The following is an 18,506-nucleotide window of genomic DNA, read 5'->3' on the forward strand; positions in this document are numbered from 1 at the left end:
AAGGAACCACAGGAATTATCTAAAATGGCAGCTGTGCCATAAAAAAAAAAATGCTGGAGGGTAAGGTTTACTGCATCAGCTACTTGAGATGGAATGTTTCTCCCTTTCTAAAATGAAGCATGAGTGTGTTTTAACCACTTCTCCTCATTAGCATGACCTAGGGAGCTTGTTAAAAATACATAGTTCATTGCCCAAACCTGAGCCTGAATCCCTAAGGCCAAGGCCAGTGCATATGTACTTGAATCAAGTTCTCCAGGCCACTTTGATGTAGTTGACTACCCATCCAGTGTTTGAGAACCACTAGACAAGCTCCTCTAAGATTCCTTTCATCTCTGACAATCTGCAAAACATTTTCACTGTTAAAAATGTTAAGCCCATTTGTTTAATTGTGCATCAGAGATTATTCTAAACCATTTCCTTCCCCAAAAATGCTATTGAAGTGAAAGCCAGGCAGGCTGTAGATCTCAGATTGTTGAGACCACACCCTGCTCCCCCTTGGGTACCCGGGTCCATGCTTGTTGTTTTCTCTTAGGCACCCTCCTGTGAGATTCTCCATTCACTAACTTTGCTTATTTAATTGGCCAAGTTATAGAAGGCATGGCCAGCAGTGCTGTGCTCCTCCTTGACTCAGCTGGCAGTAACATCCAGGCATTCCTCTCTCTAGGAGAAGGTGGCCATGAGCTCTAAGAGTCACCCATATGGTAAGCAAGACTATGTGCTTGTGGGGTTTTTCACAGTTGGCTTTTTTTTTTTTTTTTTTTTTTTTAAAGACAGTCTCATTCTGTCGCCTAGGCTGAAGCACAGTGGCGCGATCTCAGCTCACTGCAACCTCTGGTTGTTCTTATGATAAAAGATGATTCCCAATTCAGACCAGCCTGCAGCCTTCCCCGAATTTAGTCTCTTCACTTTGCCAAGTGGAAATGTTTCCCAGATTATAAATGAAGTGGGAGGCTGGGCACAGTGGCTTATGCCTGTAATCCCAGCACTTTAGGAGGCAGAGGCTGGCAGATCACCTGAGGTCAGGAGTTCAAGACCAGCCTGGCCAACATGGTAAAACCCCATACCTACAAAAATACAAAAATTAGCTGGGCATGATGGTGGGTGCCTGTAAACCCAGCTACTTGGGAGGCTGAGGCAGGAGAATCGCTGGAACCCAGGAGGTGGAGGTTGCAGTGAGGCGAGATTATGCCACTGCACTCCAGCCTGGGTGACAGAGCGAGACTCTAGCTCAAAAAAAAAAAAAAAAAAAAGAAAAGAAAAAGAAAAAAGTCAATGCAGTGGGAAGTCCATTTTGCCTCCCATGAATCCAGGAGAAAAATAAGAAGTTTATTGTCATCACCCTCAGCTATGTTAACAACATAGAACACATGCACCTAAAATTAATAACTACTAAAATATGAACTTAGCCAAGTGTGGTGGCACATGCCTACAGTCCCAGCTACTCAGAAGGCTGAGGCAAGGAGGATGGCTTGAACCCAGGAGTTTGAGGCTGCAGTGAGCTATGATCGTATCACTGGACTCCAGCCTGGGCAACAAAGCCAGACTGCCTCAAATTCAAGAAAGAAAAAAGAAAAAATAGATGATCTTGTTCCTATGAATATTTGGTAAATTAATAAAACATGTACAAGAAGTATTCCACTGGAGAGTCATCATTTTATTTTCCCAAGTACTTTCGCATAAAAGGAGGCATCCTAATTGCTAAATAAAAAAAGATCTGGCCGGGCGCGGTGGCTCACGCCTGTAATCCCAGCACTTTGGGAGGCGGAGGCGGGCAGATCATGAAGTTAGGAGTTCGAGACCAGCCTGGCCAACATAGTGAAACCCCGTATCTACTAAAAATACAAAAATCAGCTGGGTGTGGTTGTGGGCACCTGTAATCCCAGCTACTTGGGAGGCTGAGGCAGGAGAATAGTTTGAACCCAGGAGGCAGAGGTTGCAGTTAGCCAAGATCACGCCATTGCACTCCAGCCTCGGCGGGGTGAGGGGGGACAGGTCAAGACTCTGTGAGAGAAAGAGAGAAAGAAAGAAAAAGAAAGAAAGAAAGAAAGAAAGAAAGAAAGAAAGAAAGAAAGAAAGAAAGAAAGAAAGAGGAAAAGAAAGGAAAGGAAAGGAAAGGAAAGGATCCAATAGAGAAAATAGCAGAGGACATAATAGACAATTTGTAGATAAGGAAATAGGAGCAGCCAATAAATTTTACCCATTAGACTGGCAAAAGCTTAGAACACTGATAATATTGAGTATTGGCCAAGGTGTGAGTAAACAGGACTCCAAGACACTTGTGGGAAGGGACTTAGGAAACGACTTAGCCTCCTGAGATAAACCAGAGTGAAATGGGGGTATGAATTGTTATAGCCACACCGTGAGGAAATTTGGCAGTTTCTATTAAGTATTCACTACCCAAGAGTCCTAGTATGCCTTAGCGATTTCACGTTTGTTATCCACCCTAGAAAAACACAAGTTGACAAAGATGCCTATTTGCAAATGTTTATTGCAGCCTCCATGTATATGTGAATGAAATGGACAATGTATATATGGGGAATGGCTAAACTGGTGCATATTTATTCCATGGAATTCTATGTAGATTGATAGCATTAGAGATAGATCTGCGTGAATTGACAGGAAGACTCCAAGCCATTTAATGATGAAAAGGGCAAATTTCAAAACAAGACATAAAATATAAAACCCTTCTTGTAAAATAAATAAATAAAACAATTTCCTTTGTTTTTGTGGGCTCAGACTTTTGAAAGTAAATGCACAGAAAAGTGTCTGGTGGGATAGACACCAAACTCATTGTGTCAGTTACCCCCAGGATCAGAGAAAAGGGATTGGAATTGGGGATAGCAGTCCAAAGGGCATTTGGCTTTATAACATTTTAATTTTTTCACCAGGAGTGTTTCTGTGTCACTCATCTTATTAAAAATTCATATAAGAAAAGGAAGCAGGTGCTGAGTATGGCAGGAACAACATCCATTAAGCTCACATTGTAAACCCCATTCTGCCATTTACTGCTTTTGTGTTGTTGGAGGAAAGCCATGATAATCCTGACTCATTATCATCACAAGGCAAAGGGGATAATACTCACCTCAGAAATGGTTCTGAGCTCCACATGAAGAGGAGTAACAAATGCCACGTGAAATTAACAAAGTATTAATATGCATAACAAAGGACATTAGAATTTAGAAATAAGACAAAAAAAAAATGGTTCCTGTCTGTTGTAAAAGTATCCCTGAGTAAAGGAATTGTTGGTATCAAACCAGTTTCACTTCTGTGGAGCTACCTGGAATGGTGGATACAACCTAGGTCCTTATGCCAGCTTGGTTCCTTCCATAGCTGGTGAGCTTAAGCAAGGCTGGCCCTTCCCCAATCTGAGTCTCAAAATTGCCATCTACAGAGTGAAGGGCATCTTTTAAGAGTACATCCAGCTCTGATCCTTGGTGATTCTGAGCAGTCACTCTCTTTTAAGTTGGCTATCTTAGAAAAGGCACACATAGGCCAGGTGTGGTGGCTCACACCTGTAATCCCAGCACTTTGGGAGGCTGATACAGGTGGATCACCTGAGGTCAGGAGTTCAAGACCAGCCTGGCCAAATATGGTGAAACCCTGTCTCTACTAAAAAATACAAAAAATTCGCCAGCTGTGGTGGCGGGCGCCTGCAATCTCAGCTACTTGGGAGGCTGAGGCAGGAGAATTGCTTGAGCCTGGGAGGCAGAAGTTGCAGTGAGCCGAGATTGCACCATTGCACTCCAGCCTGGGCATTGGAGTGAGACTCTGCCTCGAAAAAACCCAAAAATATTTTGAAAAACAAAAGAAAAAAGAAAAGGCACCTATGGAAAAAAAAACAAAATAAAACAAAAAACAGCTCACCAGGTGCTGCCTCCTTCAAGCAGGATTAGAAAATCCCCCTCAACCAGTGTCCTGCTAGTAGCAGGACATGTAGACATAGACCCCTGCAACTTTCAACCTAACAAAACCCTCCAAACCTCAAGTTTCCAGGATAAGACAAAGACAGTAAAAAAAAAATTGATGAAAAGACAGATGGGAGTTTTCTTACATCCAAACAAACCCATACCAAACCCAAAATATAAGTGTGAAAGTGACAGGGACTGCTTTCTTTCTGTAGATTGTTTTTTTCCTCCCTTTTTTTTTTTTTTTTTTTTTTGAGAAAGAGTCTCACTCTGTCACCCAGGCTGGAGTGCAGTGGTGCAATCTCGGCTCACTGCAACCTCTGCCTCTCTAGTTCAAGCGATTCTCCTGCCTCAGCCTCCCGAGTAGCTGGGATTACAGGCACATGTCACCACGCCTGGCTAGTTTTTATATTTTTAGTAGAGACGGGGTTTCACCATGTTGGCCAGGCTGGTCACAAATTCCTGACCTCGGGTGATCCACCAACCTCAGCCTCCCAAAATGCCAAGATTATAGGCATGAGCCACCACCCCTGGCCTGTAGATTGTTTCTTCAGTGCCTATAATGTATCAAGGGTGGAACTAGGTGCTGGAATATAACAAGCCACAAAGCAGACCTGGGCTGCCCTCATGGGGCCTGCAGAGTACCTAGGAAGATAGTCAAATGAGTGAGCATTTGCTATAGAGTGACAAGTTTACAGATGCAGGAACTCCAAGGAGGATGCGAACTCATAGCAGAAACACCTAAACTATTCCAGAGGCTACAGGGTAGCCAGGAAAAGCCTGAATTAAGTAGGGACCTGAGGATGCATGGCACTATGGAGGAAAGAAAGGCAGAGAGAATAGTACAAGTTTGAGAGGTGAGGAAATACATTTGTTTTCCTTCAAATATGGGTGTTTTCTCATGCACCATGTTGGAAAGGTTTCTGCACATACAAAGAGCCAAGAGGTAGAAGAAAAAGTGTTTAACATTGCTAATCACTGGGGAAATGCAAATCCAAACCACAATGAGGTATCATTTCATTTCTGATAAAATGGCTACTATCAAAAAGACAAAAAGCAAGCATTGCTGGAGAGGACACAAAGAAAGAGGAACTCTCATACACTGTTGGTGGGAATGTAAATTACTACAGCCATTATGGGAAACAGTATGGTGATTCCTTAAAAAACTAAAAATAGAATTACCATATGATCCAACAATCCCACTACTGGGGATATATCCCAAAGAAAGGAAATCAGTTAAAGAGATATTTACACTCCCATGTTTATTACAGCACTATGCACGATAGCCAAGATATAGAAGCAATCTACGTGTCCATCAATGGATGAATGGATAAAGAAAATGTGGTATATGGCCAGGTGCGGTGACTCACGCCTATAAGCCCAGCACTTTGGGAGGCCGAGGTGAGTGGATCGCCTGAGGTCAGGAGTTCAAGACCAGCCTGACCAATATGGTGAAACCCCATCTCTACTAAAAATACAAAAATTAGCCAGGCATGGTGGCAGGCGCCCATAGTCCCAGCTACTTGGGAGGCTAAGGCAGGAGAATGGCGAGGACCCAGGAGGCAGAGCTTGCAGTGAGCCGAGATAGAGATAGCGCCACTGCAGTCTGGCCTGGGCGAAAGAGCGAGGCTCCGTCTCAAAAAAAAGAAAGAAAAAAAAAAAGAAAATGTGGTATATAAACACAGTAGAATATTCAGCCATAAAAAAAGAATGAAACTCAGTCATTTGCAACAACATGGATGGAAACAGAGTTTATTAATATTGTGTTAAGTTAAATAAGCTAGGCACAGAAAGACAAATATAGCATGTTCCCACTCATACATGAGAGCTAAAAAAGTTGATCTCATGAAAGTGGAGAATAGAATGATAGTCACTGGAGTCTACAAAGGATAGGGGAAAAGGGGTATGAAGAAAGGCAGGTTAATGGGTACAAAAATACAGTTAGTTAGAACATGTGGAAAAAGGGAAAAAATACAATTAAATAGAAGGAATAAGTCCTAGTGTTTGATAGCATAGTGGGGTGCCTATTGTTATTAATAATTTCTTGTGTATTTCAAAATAACTAGAAGAGAACATTTGAAATGTTCTCAGCACAAAGAAATTTAAATGTTTCAAGAAATGAATATCCCAACTACCCTGATTCGATCATTGTACATTGTATGTATATATCAAAATAACACATATGTAGCCCATAAATATGTATAGTTATTATGTATCCATTTAAAAAAAACATGGACTTTTGTAAAACTGCAAGGGCCATTCAATATTATCTTGTCCTAGAAGCATAGATTGTGACAACTGGTCATTTAAAAAGCCAGGTCTCTCATTTCAAATATGGGAGAGCCAGAGCAATTTAGGCATATTCCCAGTGTCAACAGTTAGTGCCCGAGACGCAGCTGCAGCGCAGGCCAGAACACTTGGCTCTATACCACCAGGATGCAAAGAACTTCACTGGCCAAAACTGAGTGTGTACATTTGCATCATCCAAAACCCAAAAACAACGTGCAGAAAAGAAACCGTACCATAAAGCCTCACCCCAGCAAAACAAAACAAAAAGCAAACACTTCTAAAAACAGAGGGAATGATAAGATTTATCACAATTCTCACCAGAACAAATTCTCCTGGCTTATTGATTATATGAATAACACCCGTAGAGGAAATCTCTTTTCCCCAATTTATCTGACCACTTATTTCTGTGTCTCTTCTTCAGTTGCTGTTTCCAATATAAGCCCAAATTACCCCAGCCTAAAACCCCCAGACCAGTCTCTGGATAAACCTCTGTGTAACAAGGCAGGACAGAGACCCTCCACAGAAGGAAGCCTGATAGGGAGAGGGGAGGAATGCAGAAATGAAGTGAGCTTCTGCTTTACTCAGGCCCAAACCAGTGCATGGAAATCCATCACACAATAGCAAGTCCTCTGGAAACTTCTACATAGAAGGTTTCAGAACACTTACTCAGGTAAAGCCACCAAAACTCAATCACCAGCCAGAGAATGAGAGGTTCTTTGGACATTTTGATGGTTGACCGGACCCAGGAGTCTGTCTATCTATCCAAAGCCCAACCTCTTATATCCCAGTTAATGCTGACAGGGTGGGACTCTTTAGTTTCATTTCTCTTTTTGCCTCATAATCTTCCCTTTCTCCTGTCCTACATGGCTTCCCCCAATGGGCGATGCATGATGAAATGTGCTGAGCCCTTTTCTCCTGGTGACTAGTGTGTGTGTGGAGGGATGGCGTGGACATGCTTGTGCTTCTTTGTCCATGTGTATAGTGGGTTTCCTATATGTGCACAAGCATCCATGTGTGTGCTGGTGCAAATATGCCTGCATAACCTGTGCACGTGCCACAGTTGTCCCAACTGCTGTACAGCCTGTCACAAAGTGCAATTGACTCTCCATACTGGCAAGTGTTTACATGTAGATTCCTCATGGGGCCAAAGCATAGTTAGACTGAAAGTTGCCTCCATTCCCATTCTAGGTTCTCCCTCACTCTGTCCCCTGGCCTCCTTGCCCTAATAATGGAGAAAGAAAAGTGAGGACAGGCACAGTGGCTCACACCTGTAATCCTAGCACTTAGGGAGGCCGAGATGGGAGGATCACTTGAGGCCAGGAGTTTGAGACCAGCCTGATCAACATAGCGAAACCCCATCTCAATTTTTTATTTAAAAAAAAAGTTTAATAAAAAAATTAAATTTTTTTTTAAGTTTTAGGAAGACACTGAAGCCCAGAATTTCCTGATTCCAAAGCTTATGGTTAATCACTACATTGTCCTTTGACCTGTGACCATTTGGGTAATGTGTCCATAAGATGAGGCCTACCTGTGGCTAGCTCCTACTTAGTACCAGAGAGAAAATATAAGAATTCACAAATGTTCTAGATTTTTAAAAATCCTTAATTGATTGTAACCAGCCAACAAACCTCAAACATTCAACATTGCTTCTACTGCAGGTATCAGTGAAAAATCTAAATATCAGGTGAGGTTCTAGACCCAGAGAAGCCAGACTAACATGAGCAGGGATGAAAATAACGGGATTCAGAGTGAATCTTCCCACTGAATGCCCACAGAACCAAGGGATCCTTTCCCCATTCTATCCCAGGAAACTGGAGGATTTAATCTCTGGATAAACTAAGTGGTCCCAATAAAACATTTTCAGATATTTATAGTTTTGAGTGTTCCCCAACAAAACCACTCAACCCTCCTTCAATAAGTTCACCAGTGCATGAGCCTCAGCCATGCATGCAGAACTGTTAATGAGTTTTTAGTGTCCCTTTCAGATATGAACAGATAACCAGGGATCATCAGACATTTGAGGAAAGCATTTAACATAAAAAAGAGACAAAAATAACAGGGAGAGCTAAAGAGAACTTCAAAAACTTTTTAAAAAGCTAATATTTTCTCAGAAAGAAAGATTTTACATTCATGAAAAAGAACACAGACATTATAAAAACGTCCTGAATTTTATGGAAGGTTTGAAAAATAAAGTTAAGAAAATTTGTTAGAAAGTATAACCATCTACAAAGTCAAAGGACTAGGATTGCTTCAGAACATTAAAAAAGAAAATAGAGGAGAGGAAATTACTAAAGAAATAATAAAGGAAAGACTCTTGTAACTAAAGGAGATGACTCTCAGTATTGAGAGGGTCAATCAAATGCTAAACTCAATGAATAAAAATATCCCCACAAAGCAAGACATTATCATGTAATATGAGAACATCAGACATAAAGAAAAGATACGAAAAGACTCCAGAGAGAAAGAACAACATATTGCACTGAATGGATTTGGAAATAGAATGGCATTGGTGTTCCAAACAACAAAGCTAGAAAATAATGCACGAATGCCTTCAAAATTCAGAGGGAAGGCCGAGTGTGGTGGCTCACATCTGTAATCCCAGCACTTTAAGAGGCCAAAGTGGGTGGATCACTTGAGTCCAGGAGTTCCAGAATAGCCTGGGCAACATGGTAAAAACTTGTATCAGCCGGGCGTGGCGGCTCATGCCTGTAATCCCAGCACTTTGGAAGGCCAAGACGGGCAGATCATTTGAGGTCAGGAGTTCAAGACAAGTCCCGGCAACATGGCAAAACCAGTCTCTACTAAAAATACAAAAATTAGCTGGGTGTGGTGGTGCATGCCTGTAATCCTAGCTACTTGGGAGGCTGAGGCAGGAGAATCACTTGAACCCAGGAGGCAGATGTTGCAGTGAGCTGAGATCGTGCTACTGCACTCCAGCCTGGGTGACAGAAGGAGACTCCATCAAAAAAAAAAAAAAAAAAAAAAAGAGGAAAAGAAAATCTATATCTGCCAAAAATACAAAAAATTGGCTGAGTGTGGTGATGCGCACCTGTGGTCCCAGCTACTCCAGAGGCTGAGGTGGGAGGATTGCTTGAGCCCAGGAGGTGAAGGTTGTAGTGAGCTGAGATTGTGCCACTGCACTCCAGCCTGGAAAACAGAGAACCTGTGTCCAGAAAAAAAAAAAAAAAAAAAAATCCAGAGGAGAAATTTAATTTCAACCTAGAATCCTACTCGCAGACAATCTATTTCTCAAATGTAAGATCATAATAAAGGCCTTTTTGGACATAGATTCAAAATTTACTTACTATACTTCCTTTCCTAGAAGTTATGGAAGGGAAATCTGTAGCAAAACGGGAGAAATAACCAGGAAACAGAAAGTCATGGGGTCCAGAAAACATGACATCTAACTCCAGGGAAGAAAAATTTCACAAAGAAAACTGCAGAACAGACCTAGAGGGCAACTGTTTCACTGCATCACAAATCACCCCAAAACCTAGTGCCTGAACAATGTCAATGTACTTTTCATGATTCCCTGGGATGACAGTGTTCAGCTGGGTAGCTCTCACTCAGTGACAGTGGCTATCTCAAGACTATATTGGACTATTTGTCCAAGATAACTTTCTCACTCACATGACTGATCATCCAAAATGACACTTCTAGCTGGACTTGTATGTCTAGCAAATTAATAGAATGACTAGAAGAGATAGGGGCTGGACTGACAACTGTCTCTCTCCACATGACCTTTCTATGTGGAAGCTTGGGCTTCCTTACAGTATGGTGGTCTCAGAGTAGTTGGATTTTTTACATAGGATCTGGCTTTCTCAAAAATTAGCATTCCATCATGCTCAGGAATAATCAACAAAGGTTCTTACGACCTAGCCTGAGGTAACATTCAGTATCATTTTTACAGTATTCTATTGGTCAAAAGGCAAATTATAAGGCCATCCCAGAGAATTCAAGTGGAGGGAGCAATACAAGGATGTGAATGCAAGGAAGTGTGGTTCATTGGAGTGGTAGGGGAAGCATCTTTGGAGAATAATTACTTTAATAACCACCTCAGGCTGGGGCAGAAGAGCAGAGGAATAAGCCTTGGGGTGGTGGTAGTGAGTGTCACGAATAAGCTCATGTACTTAGTTAATTTGAAAATAACTTTGATAGGTGTTTGGCAGATATGATGGAATACTTGGGATGAATTTTTTTTTTTTTTTTGAGACAGGATCTTGCTCTGTTGCCCAGACTGGAGTGCACTGGTATGAACATGGCTTAGTAAAGCCTCAACCTCCAGGCTCAAGCAATCCTGTTGCCCCAGTCTCCCAAGTAGCTGGAACCACAGGTGTGCCTCCATACCCAGCTAATTTGTTTAAATTTTTGTAGAGGCAGGGTCTTGCCATGTTGCCCAGGCTGGTCTCAAACTCCTGGTCTCAAGTGATCCTCCCATCTCAGCCTCCCAAAGTGCTGGGATTACAGGCATGAGCCACTGCCCACAGCCATGGGATGAATTTTTGATGGATACTTGGGAAATTAAGAAAAAAACACAATGAAGGCTGGGTGCAGTGGCTCACGCCCGTAATCCCAGCACTTTGGGAGGCAGAGGCAGATGGATCACTTGAGGTCAGGAGTTCCAGACCAGCCTGGCCAACATGGAGAAACCCCATCTCTACCAAAAATACAAAAAGTTGCTGAGTGCAGTGGCACATGCCTGTAATCCCAGTTACTTGGGAGGCTGAGGTGGGAGAATCCCTTGAACCGGGGAGGTGGTGGTTGCAGTGAGTCAAGATCATGCCACTGCACTCCAGCTGGGGTGACAGAGCGAGACTCCATCTCAAAATAACAAACAAACAAACAAACAAACAAAAAATGAGATAATTATTACAACCAGGAAAGATAAAATTTTGTACGAGAAAAGAAATGTAATTATGGTGCATTTGCTAAGTGTGAAAGATATTAATAGTTACATGCTGATAATAATGTAAAATCTGGCTACTGGCTTAATACACCATTTTTATTTTTATTTATTTATTTTTTTGACACAGGGTCTCACTCTGTCGCCCAAGCTGGAGTGCAGTGGTGCGATCTTGGCTCACTGCATGGAATACTTCGGACAAATCTCTGCCTCCAGGGTGCAAGTGATTCATGCCTCAGCCTCCCAAGTAGCTGAGATTACAGTCTTGCACCACAACGCCCGGCTAATTTTTGTATTTTTAGTAGAGATGGGATTTCACCATGTTGGCCAGGCTGGTCTTGAACTCCTGGCCTCAAGTGGTCTGCCTGCCTCAGCCTCCCAAAGTGCTGGGATTACAGGAATGAGCCACTGTGCCCCAACTTAACACATATTTTGATTTGACTACACTGGAAAAATTGGTAGAGAGGAAGCGGGGTTGGGGTGTAAGAAAGCCAAAGTCTATTCACCTTTACAGGGAGTCAACAAATAGTGTCTCAAATTGGTCAATCAGACAATACCAGCATAAACACACTGTGAGTAATATGAAGGTAAAAACCAGAAGAACAAGCTCAAAAGAGTTTAATGCAAAAAAGTGGGAAAGAAATTCACTATTTTTTTAGTTATAAACCTTTTACAACTTGACTATTAAAAATGCATATATTGAGGCCAGGTATGGTGGCTCATGCCTGTAATCCCAGTACTTTGGGAGGCCGAGGTGGGCAGATCACTTGGGGCCAGGAGTTTGAGACCAGCCTGGCCAACATGGCAAAACCCTGTCTCTACTAAAAATACAAAAATTAGCTGGGTGTGGTGGTGTAAGCCTGTAATCCCAGCCACTCGGGAAACTGAGGCTGGAGGATCTCTTGAACCCGGGAGGTGGAGGTTGCAGTAAGCTGAGATCGCACCACTGCACTCCAGCCTGGGCAACAGAGGGAGATCATCTCAAAATAAATAAATAAGTAAATAATAAAATAAAATAAAATGGCTATATTGAGCACACCTAGCACCCACATCTTAATTTCTAATTCCATCCTCCCATAAAAAGAACCAGGGCTTCTTGGAGAAATGGTTGATTCTAGTACTGAGGTGAAAAACATATGGACTGAGCCTGGAACATCCTGCAATGTCAGTAAGTAAAAGCAAGAAAGTGCTTAAAAAAAAAAAAGGAAAATTAAAAAAAAATCCCACAATAATGAGATTATTTTAAAGAGCAAAGGAGATTATCAAAAGAGCTTCCAAAAAGCTTTGGCTCCACCTCAAAGCTGGAACAACCTGAGCAACAAAATAAATAGAAGAATACTGGATTATAATCCAAAGTATAAAATAAGTATCTGAGTCCATACTGACAGAAGTAAATTATGACTCCATAAATAAGTAGGGGAGAATAGACAAATCTTCTCCCCAGAAGCATTATAAATAATTTATAGTATGTAGATATATGTAGATACTCCCCACTCAAGGAGATAAAGCCTAACTCCCCACTCTTTCAGTGTGGGTTTGACCTACTGACTTCTTTCAAAAAAACACAATGGGGAGTGGCGGGGCAGGAGTAGCTTTACAGTAGAGAAAACTGACAAATACTACCTCAGGCAGGCGATCAAGATCAACATCAACAATCAGTTGAGTTGATAATATGTACCCTTGACATGATGTAATATAAGGGTCACTTTACCTCTATAGACTTCCTCCTCAAAACCCATGACACTGACGTGAAGAAAACAGGCAAAGTGAGGTGGTTCACACCTGTAATCCCAGCACTTTGGGAGGCTGAGGCGGGAGGATCACTTGAGCTCAGGAGTTCAAGACCAGCCTAGCCAACATAGTGAGACATTGTCTCTATTTTTAAAAGATAAATTAAATAAATAAATAATAAACTTAATGTAGTATCCCAGGTGGGATCTTGGCACAGGTAAAGGCCATTAGCTAAAAAGTAAGAAAATATAAATAAAGTATGGATTTTAGATAATAATAATGTACCAATCCTGATTCATTTATATGATTTGATTTGACTGTTATTATAATTTTTTGAGACAGAGTCTCGCTCTGTTGCCCAGGCTGGAGTGCAGTGGCATGATCTCGGCTCACTGCAACTTCTGCCTCCTGGGTTCAAGCGATTCTTCTGCCTCATCCTCCCAAGTAGCTGGGATTACAGGCACCTGCCACCACACCCGACGAATTGTTTGTATTTTAAGTAGAGACAGGGTTTCACCACATTGGCCAGGCTGGTCTTGAACTCCTGACCTCAAGCAATCCACCCACCTTGGCCTCTCAAAGTGCTAGGACTACAGGCATGAGCCACAGCGCCGGGCCAGTTCATTAATTTTAATAAATATATCACACTAATATAAGATGTTAATAATAGGGGAAACAGGTGTATGGTACATAAGAACTCTGTTGTATTATCTTTGATTTTTCTGCAAATCTAAAACTGCTTTAAAATAAAATTCATCTTTTAAAATGCACATATTCCTTTGTTTTAAGAATGTAAATGTTAAAAGTAATCTAGTATCTGGAGGGGTCAAACACCGGAAAAAGAAACTAAACTTGGTTGTCTCTTCCTAAGTTAGATTCCATGATCAAGCTTCAGAATATTCACAAACATCCTAATATTTGATGCTCAGTTTTTATTAAAGCATATTATTGACAGAGTCCAAAGCAGTGCTGGATATTTCATGTTTTTGCCACCTTCATTCTCTGCATTTGGAGGTTTGCCTCTGGAAAACCGGACTTCCCTCATTCTCAGTCAATGCGGTTCAGGTGGCGTTGATTTCATTCATGGGCACAATTGGCTCAAGGATAGGCAATTGACTCAAATGAAGTCAAGGATACACAATCTTGAGATGTTTTTTGTAACTTTTAACAGGTAGAGACCCTCTATTTTCCTGTGGTCTGAGCTGTGAGGAAGTGAGCTGGAAGCTAATGGCAGCAGTCTTGCCACCAACGAGGAAAGCATCTCACAAGAGAACCAATCAAGCAGAAGGCAAGTGAGGAACTAAAGCAAGTCTAGGTCTATGACACGAGTGGAATCCCTGAAACAAGGCACATCAATGAGGCAATACATTTCCTTTTGGGCTTAAGTCAGTTTGCATTGGGTTTGCAGTCATTTGGAATCTTAAATCTGAAAAAAACAAAAACAAAAAACAAAAACAAAAAAACCCTCTGCAAAGCGAGAATTTGGCTGGATGATTTTAAAGTTTTTCCTATTTTAAGAGTTTAGGACTGGGCACCCTGGCTCACACCTGTAATCCCAGCACTTTGAGGGGCCGAGGCAGGTGAATTGCTTCAGCTCATGAGTTTGAGGCAAGCCTGGGCAAAATGGTGAATCCTCATCTCCACAAAAAATACAACAAATAGCCAGGTGTGGTGGCATGTGCCTGTAGTCCAAGCTACTTGGGAGGCTGAGGCATGAGAATCACTTGAACTCAGGAGGCAAAGGTTACAGTGAGCCGAGATCATGCCACTGCACTCCAGCCTGGGCAACAGAGCAAGACCCTGTCTCAAAAAATAAATAAATGAATAAGTAATACAAGAGTTTATACTATTATCTGGTCCAACCACCTGCTTCATCAAACATCTGATTCACCTCAACCTTTTAATCATTCAGCAAGTGCCTGTCAACCTATTATGCTTAGACATGTGAGAATTCTGTTAGGCCCTGAGAATAAAGACAAATAAGGCATAGACTTTACCTTTACAGACCTGACAGTTCCAAATCTTTAAACAAAGAAGGGATTATCAGACCCCATTTTACAAATAAAGGCATGATGCCAGAGAAGATAAAAGACTATAATGTAATGGGATGAAAATAGAATCCAGGTTTTCTGGATAAAGAGTCCTTTATAGTACCAATACTTTCTTTCTGGTAAATGGCATTATTAAATAAAATCCCATTCGTTCATTTTTATTCATTCATTTCTTCATCATCTATAGCAATGGTCAGCAAATTAAGGCCCATGGACCAAATATAGCCCAATGCCCATATTTGTAAAGAAACTTTTTTTTTTTTTTTTTTTTTTTTGAGACGGAGTCTCGCTCTGTCGCCCAGGCTGGAGTGCAGTGGCGCGATCTCGGCTCACTGCAAGCTCCGCCTCCCAGGTTCACGCCATTCTCCTGCCTCAGCCTCCCGCGTAGCTGGGACTACAGGCGCCCGCCACCACGCCCGGCTAATTTTTTGTATTTTTTAGTAGAGACGGGGTTTCACTGTGTTAGCCAGGATGGTCTCGATCTCCTGACCTCGTGATCCGCCCGCCTCGGCCTCCCAAAGTGCTGGGATTACAGGCGTAAGCCACCGCGCCCGGCCTGTAAAGAAACTTTTATTGCAACACGGTCACTTCCATTTTTTAGCATATGGTCGCTTTCACACTACAATAATAGAGTTGAATAATTGCAACAGATATCATATGGTCCACAAACCCAACAATATTTGCTATCTAGTCCTAACAGAAAATGTTTGCCAACCCATTGAGTTCATGTTATGTGTAGGCACTGTGCTAAGCCCTGAGACTGTCATATCAGATGAGCCATTCTTGCCTTCAATAAGCTCACAACCTAGGCACTAGGGAAATGGAAAAGGAATGAATATCCACTAAGCTGTGGCTATGTGCTAATAAACACTCTGCTAGGTCTTGTTCACATGTAATCCCAGCAACAAACCCTCAAAGGAGGTATTATATTTGGCACTATACGTACAAGGAAAGAGGGAATGGAAGACATTGAAAACTTAACTCGAAATATAGCTTTTACTGCCTAGTATACTCGAGCTGATATCAGGACAAGAATAGAGATTCACTCAAATCACCCCGAGGAGGAGGTTACTCATGACAAGGGCACAGGCAATCTGGAATCAGCACCTCATTAGGAAACATCAAGGTGTTACTTCTTCTGCTCTTCTCTGGGGTATCTCTTTCTGTCCCTCTCTGAACCTCTCCCCTGACCAGCTTTCTCATGAGGTCAGCTTTCTCATGGTCCTTATTATACACCCTAGCCCCAAATCCTCTAAGTAACCCTCAACCCAGCTCTCTGAGCTCACTCACTCATTCTTTTAATTCTAAATGCCAGATTCCTGAGGGAGAACTTGAGCCCCTCTGGTTCGCATTTTCCAAGGTAGGCCTCAGATTGTTTTCCACTGGCTGCCTCTGTGACTGGCTACCCTGAGATCAGCCTTACCCTGGAGAAGAAAGATTCCACCATGCAGAATGCTACCATTCCATTTGCAGTTTCAGCAATTGGGCTGTGGATGGAGTATGGTTGCTCAGAAGTGGCTGGGTTTGGTAGGCAATGACTAACAAATCTAGTACAAATAGAAATTTTTTATGAGTCTGTCGCCAAAACAATCATTTAAGTCACTTAGGAATCCAGTCAACTGGAAGGAACAGAAAGTCCAATTCACAGAAGCCTAAACATATAAGGAGTTGGTTTTTTCTCTCATAAAAAGAAGCCTGGACGTAGACAGCCCAAGGAATCAAAAATATCATCAAGGAGCCAGACTCTTCTCTTTCTCTTCCTCCATACTGGTTTGTCACACCCTGGTCACAGGAGGGCTGAGGTACTTCTGGACATCAAGTTCATGTTTGGGAAGGGCAAAGGGGAGACAGAAAGGCTTTCACATTGTTAGTCTTTGACTTTTTATTTGGGAAGAGAAGCCCTTCTCAGCAGACTTGACTTATCCAGAACTAAGCCACCAGCTTACCCTCAAATCTATTGCATGAGATGGCTATGACTGGTTTATTCATTTATTTTTATTTTTTATTTTTCCATAAGTTACTGGGGTACAGGTGGTATTTGGTTACATGAATAAGTTCTTTAGTGGTGATCTGTGAGATTTTGGTGCACCCATCACCCAAGCAGTACACACTGCACCATATTTGTAGTCTTTTATCCCTTACCCTCCTCCCACTCTTCCCCACAAGTCCTCCCCAAAGTCCACTGTACCATTCTTATGCCTTTGCATCCTCATAGCTTAGCTCCCACATATCAGTGAGAACATGCGATGTTCGGTTTCCCATTCCTGAGTTACTTCACTTAGAATAATAGTCTCCACTCTCATCCAGGTCACTGCAAATGCTGTTAATTCATTCCTTTTTATAGCTACATAGTATTCCACACCACAGTTTCTTTATCTGCTCATTGATTGATGGGCATTTGGGTTGGTTCCAAGATTTTGCAATTGTGAATTGTGTTGCTATAAACATGTGTGTGCAAGTGTCCTTTTCAAGTAAAGACTTCTTTTCCTCTGGGTAAAATCCTACCCAGTAGTGGGATTGCTGGATCAAATGGTAGATCTACTGTTAGTTCTTTAAGGAATCTCCACACTGTTTTCCATACTGGCTGTACTAGTTAACATTCCCACTAGCAATGTAGAAGTATTCCCCGTTCACCACATTCACGCCAACATCTACTGTTTTTTTTTTATTATTATTTTTTAATTATGGTCATTCTCACAGAAGTAAGGTGGTATCTCATTGTGGTTTTGATTTGCATTTCCCTGATCATTAGTGATGCTGAGCATTTTTTATATAATTATTTGGCCATATATGGCCAAAGATACAAATATATCTTCTTTTGAGAATTGTCTATTTATGTCCTTAGCCCACTTTTGATGGGATTTTTTTTTTTTCTTACTGATTTGAGTTCATTGTAGATTCTGGATTTAGTCCTTTATCAGATGTATAGATTGTGAAGATTTTCTCCCACTCTGTGGGTTGTCTATTTATGCTGCTGACTGTTCTTTTTTGCCATGCAAAAGCTCTTTAGTTTAATTAGGTCCCAGCTATTTATCTTTGTTTTTATTGCATTTGCTTTTGGGTTCTTGGTATGACTGGTTTAGACCAATTAGGCCTACGCCTTGAGCCTGGGGTAGGGATCTAGGGTCCTTCAGATCGGGAGATGAAACCTGCTGGTTCCCTGAAGAAAATTAGAGTTCTGTTAGAAGAAGAAAAGGCTGTTGCCTGAGCAATGGACAGCAGAGCACAGAGACCAAGTACATACAACCCTGTGGCTGATTCAATGCCAGGCTTCTAATAGATAGTAAGTACCTGATGAATGAATGAATGAATGAGTCAACATTTTGATTCATTAATAGGAGAAAATAATACAAAGTGGAAAGAAGGTAAGAGTAGCTGTCAGAAGATGTAAATATTTCAGAAATCTTCGTGAGACCCTGTCTCACCTCTGAAATTTATTTTCTTTATTTGTAAAAAAGGATTGAATAATGCCTTCAGTGTAGAGTCTATTTGAGAATTAAGTGAGATTACTTATGGGCAAGTTCTTTAAAGTCATAAAGACGTAGGAAAAAGTTTCAACTTATAAGCAAAGGAAAAAAGATGGGAAGAAGCTGGCATGAGTCAATTGGCCTCATAAATCAACCTGAC

At 41.6% G+C, this 18,506-nt stretch overlaps 1 protein-coding gene across 1 annotated transcript in view; it reads right to left on the bottom strand.

Moving 5' to 3' along the window:
- Positions 1-6,918, bottom strand: part of TIMD4 (T cell immunoglobulin and mucin domain containing 4) — a 41,653-nt gene extending 34,735 nt beyond the window's left edge. Inside the window, exon 1 of the mRNA XM_031011272.3 lies at positions 6,861-6,918. Within this exon, the coding sequence (XP_030867132.3) occupies positions 6,861-6,918 (58 nt within the window). The remainder of the gene's footprint in view (positions 1-6,860) is intronic.
- Positions 6,919-18,506: the final 11,588 nt, after the last annotated feature.

This window comes from Gorilla gorilla, chromosome 4 (genome assembly GCF_029281585.2).
Source record: "Gorilla gorilla gorilla isolate KB3781 chromosome 4, NHGRI_mGorGor1-v2.1_pri, whole genome shotgun sequence".
Taxonomy (NCBI): domain Eukaryota; kingdom Metazoa; phylum Chordata; class Mammalia; order Primates; family Hominidae; genus Gorilla; species Gorilla gorilla.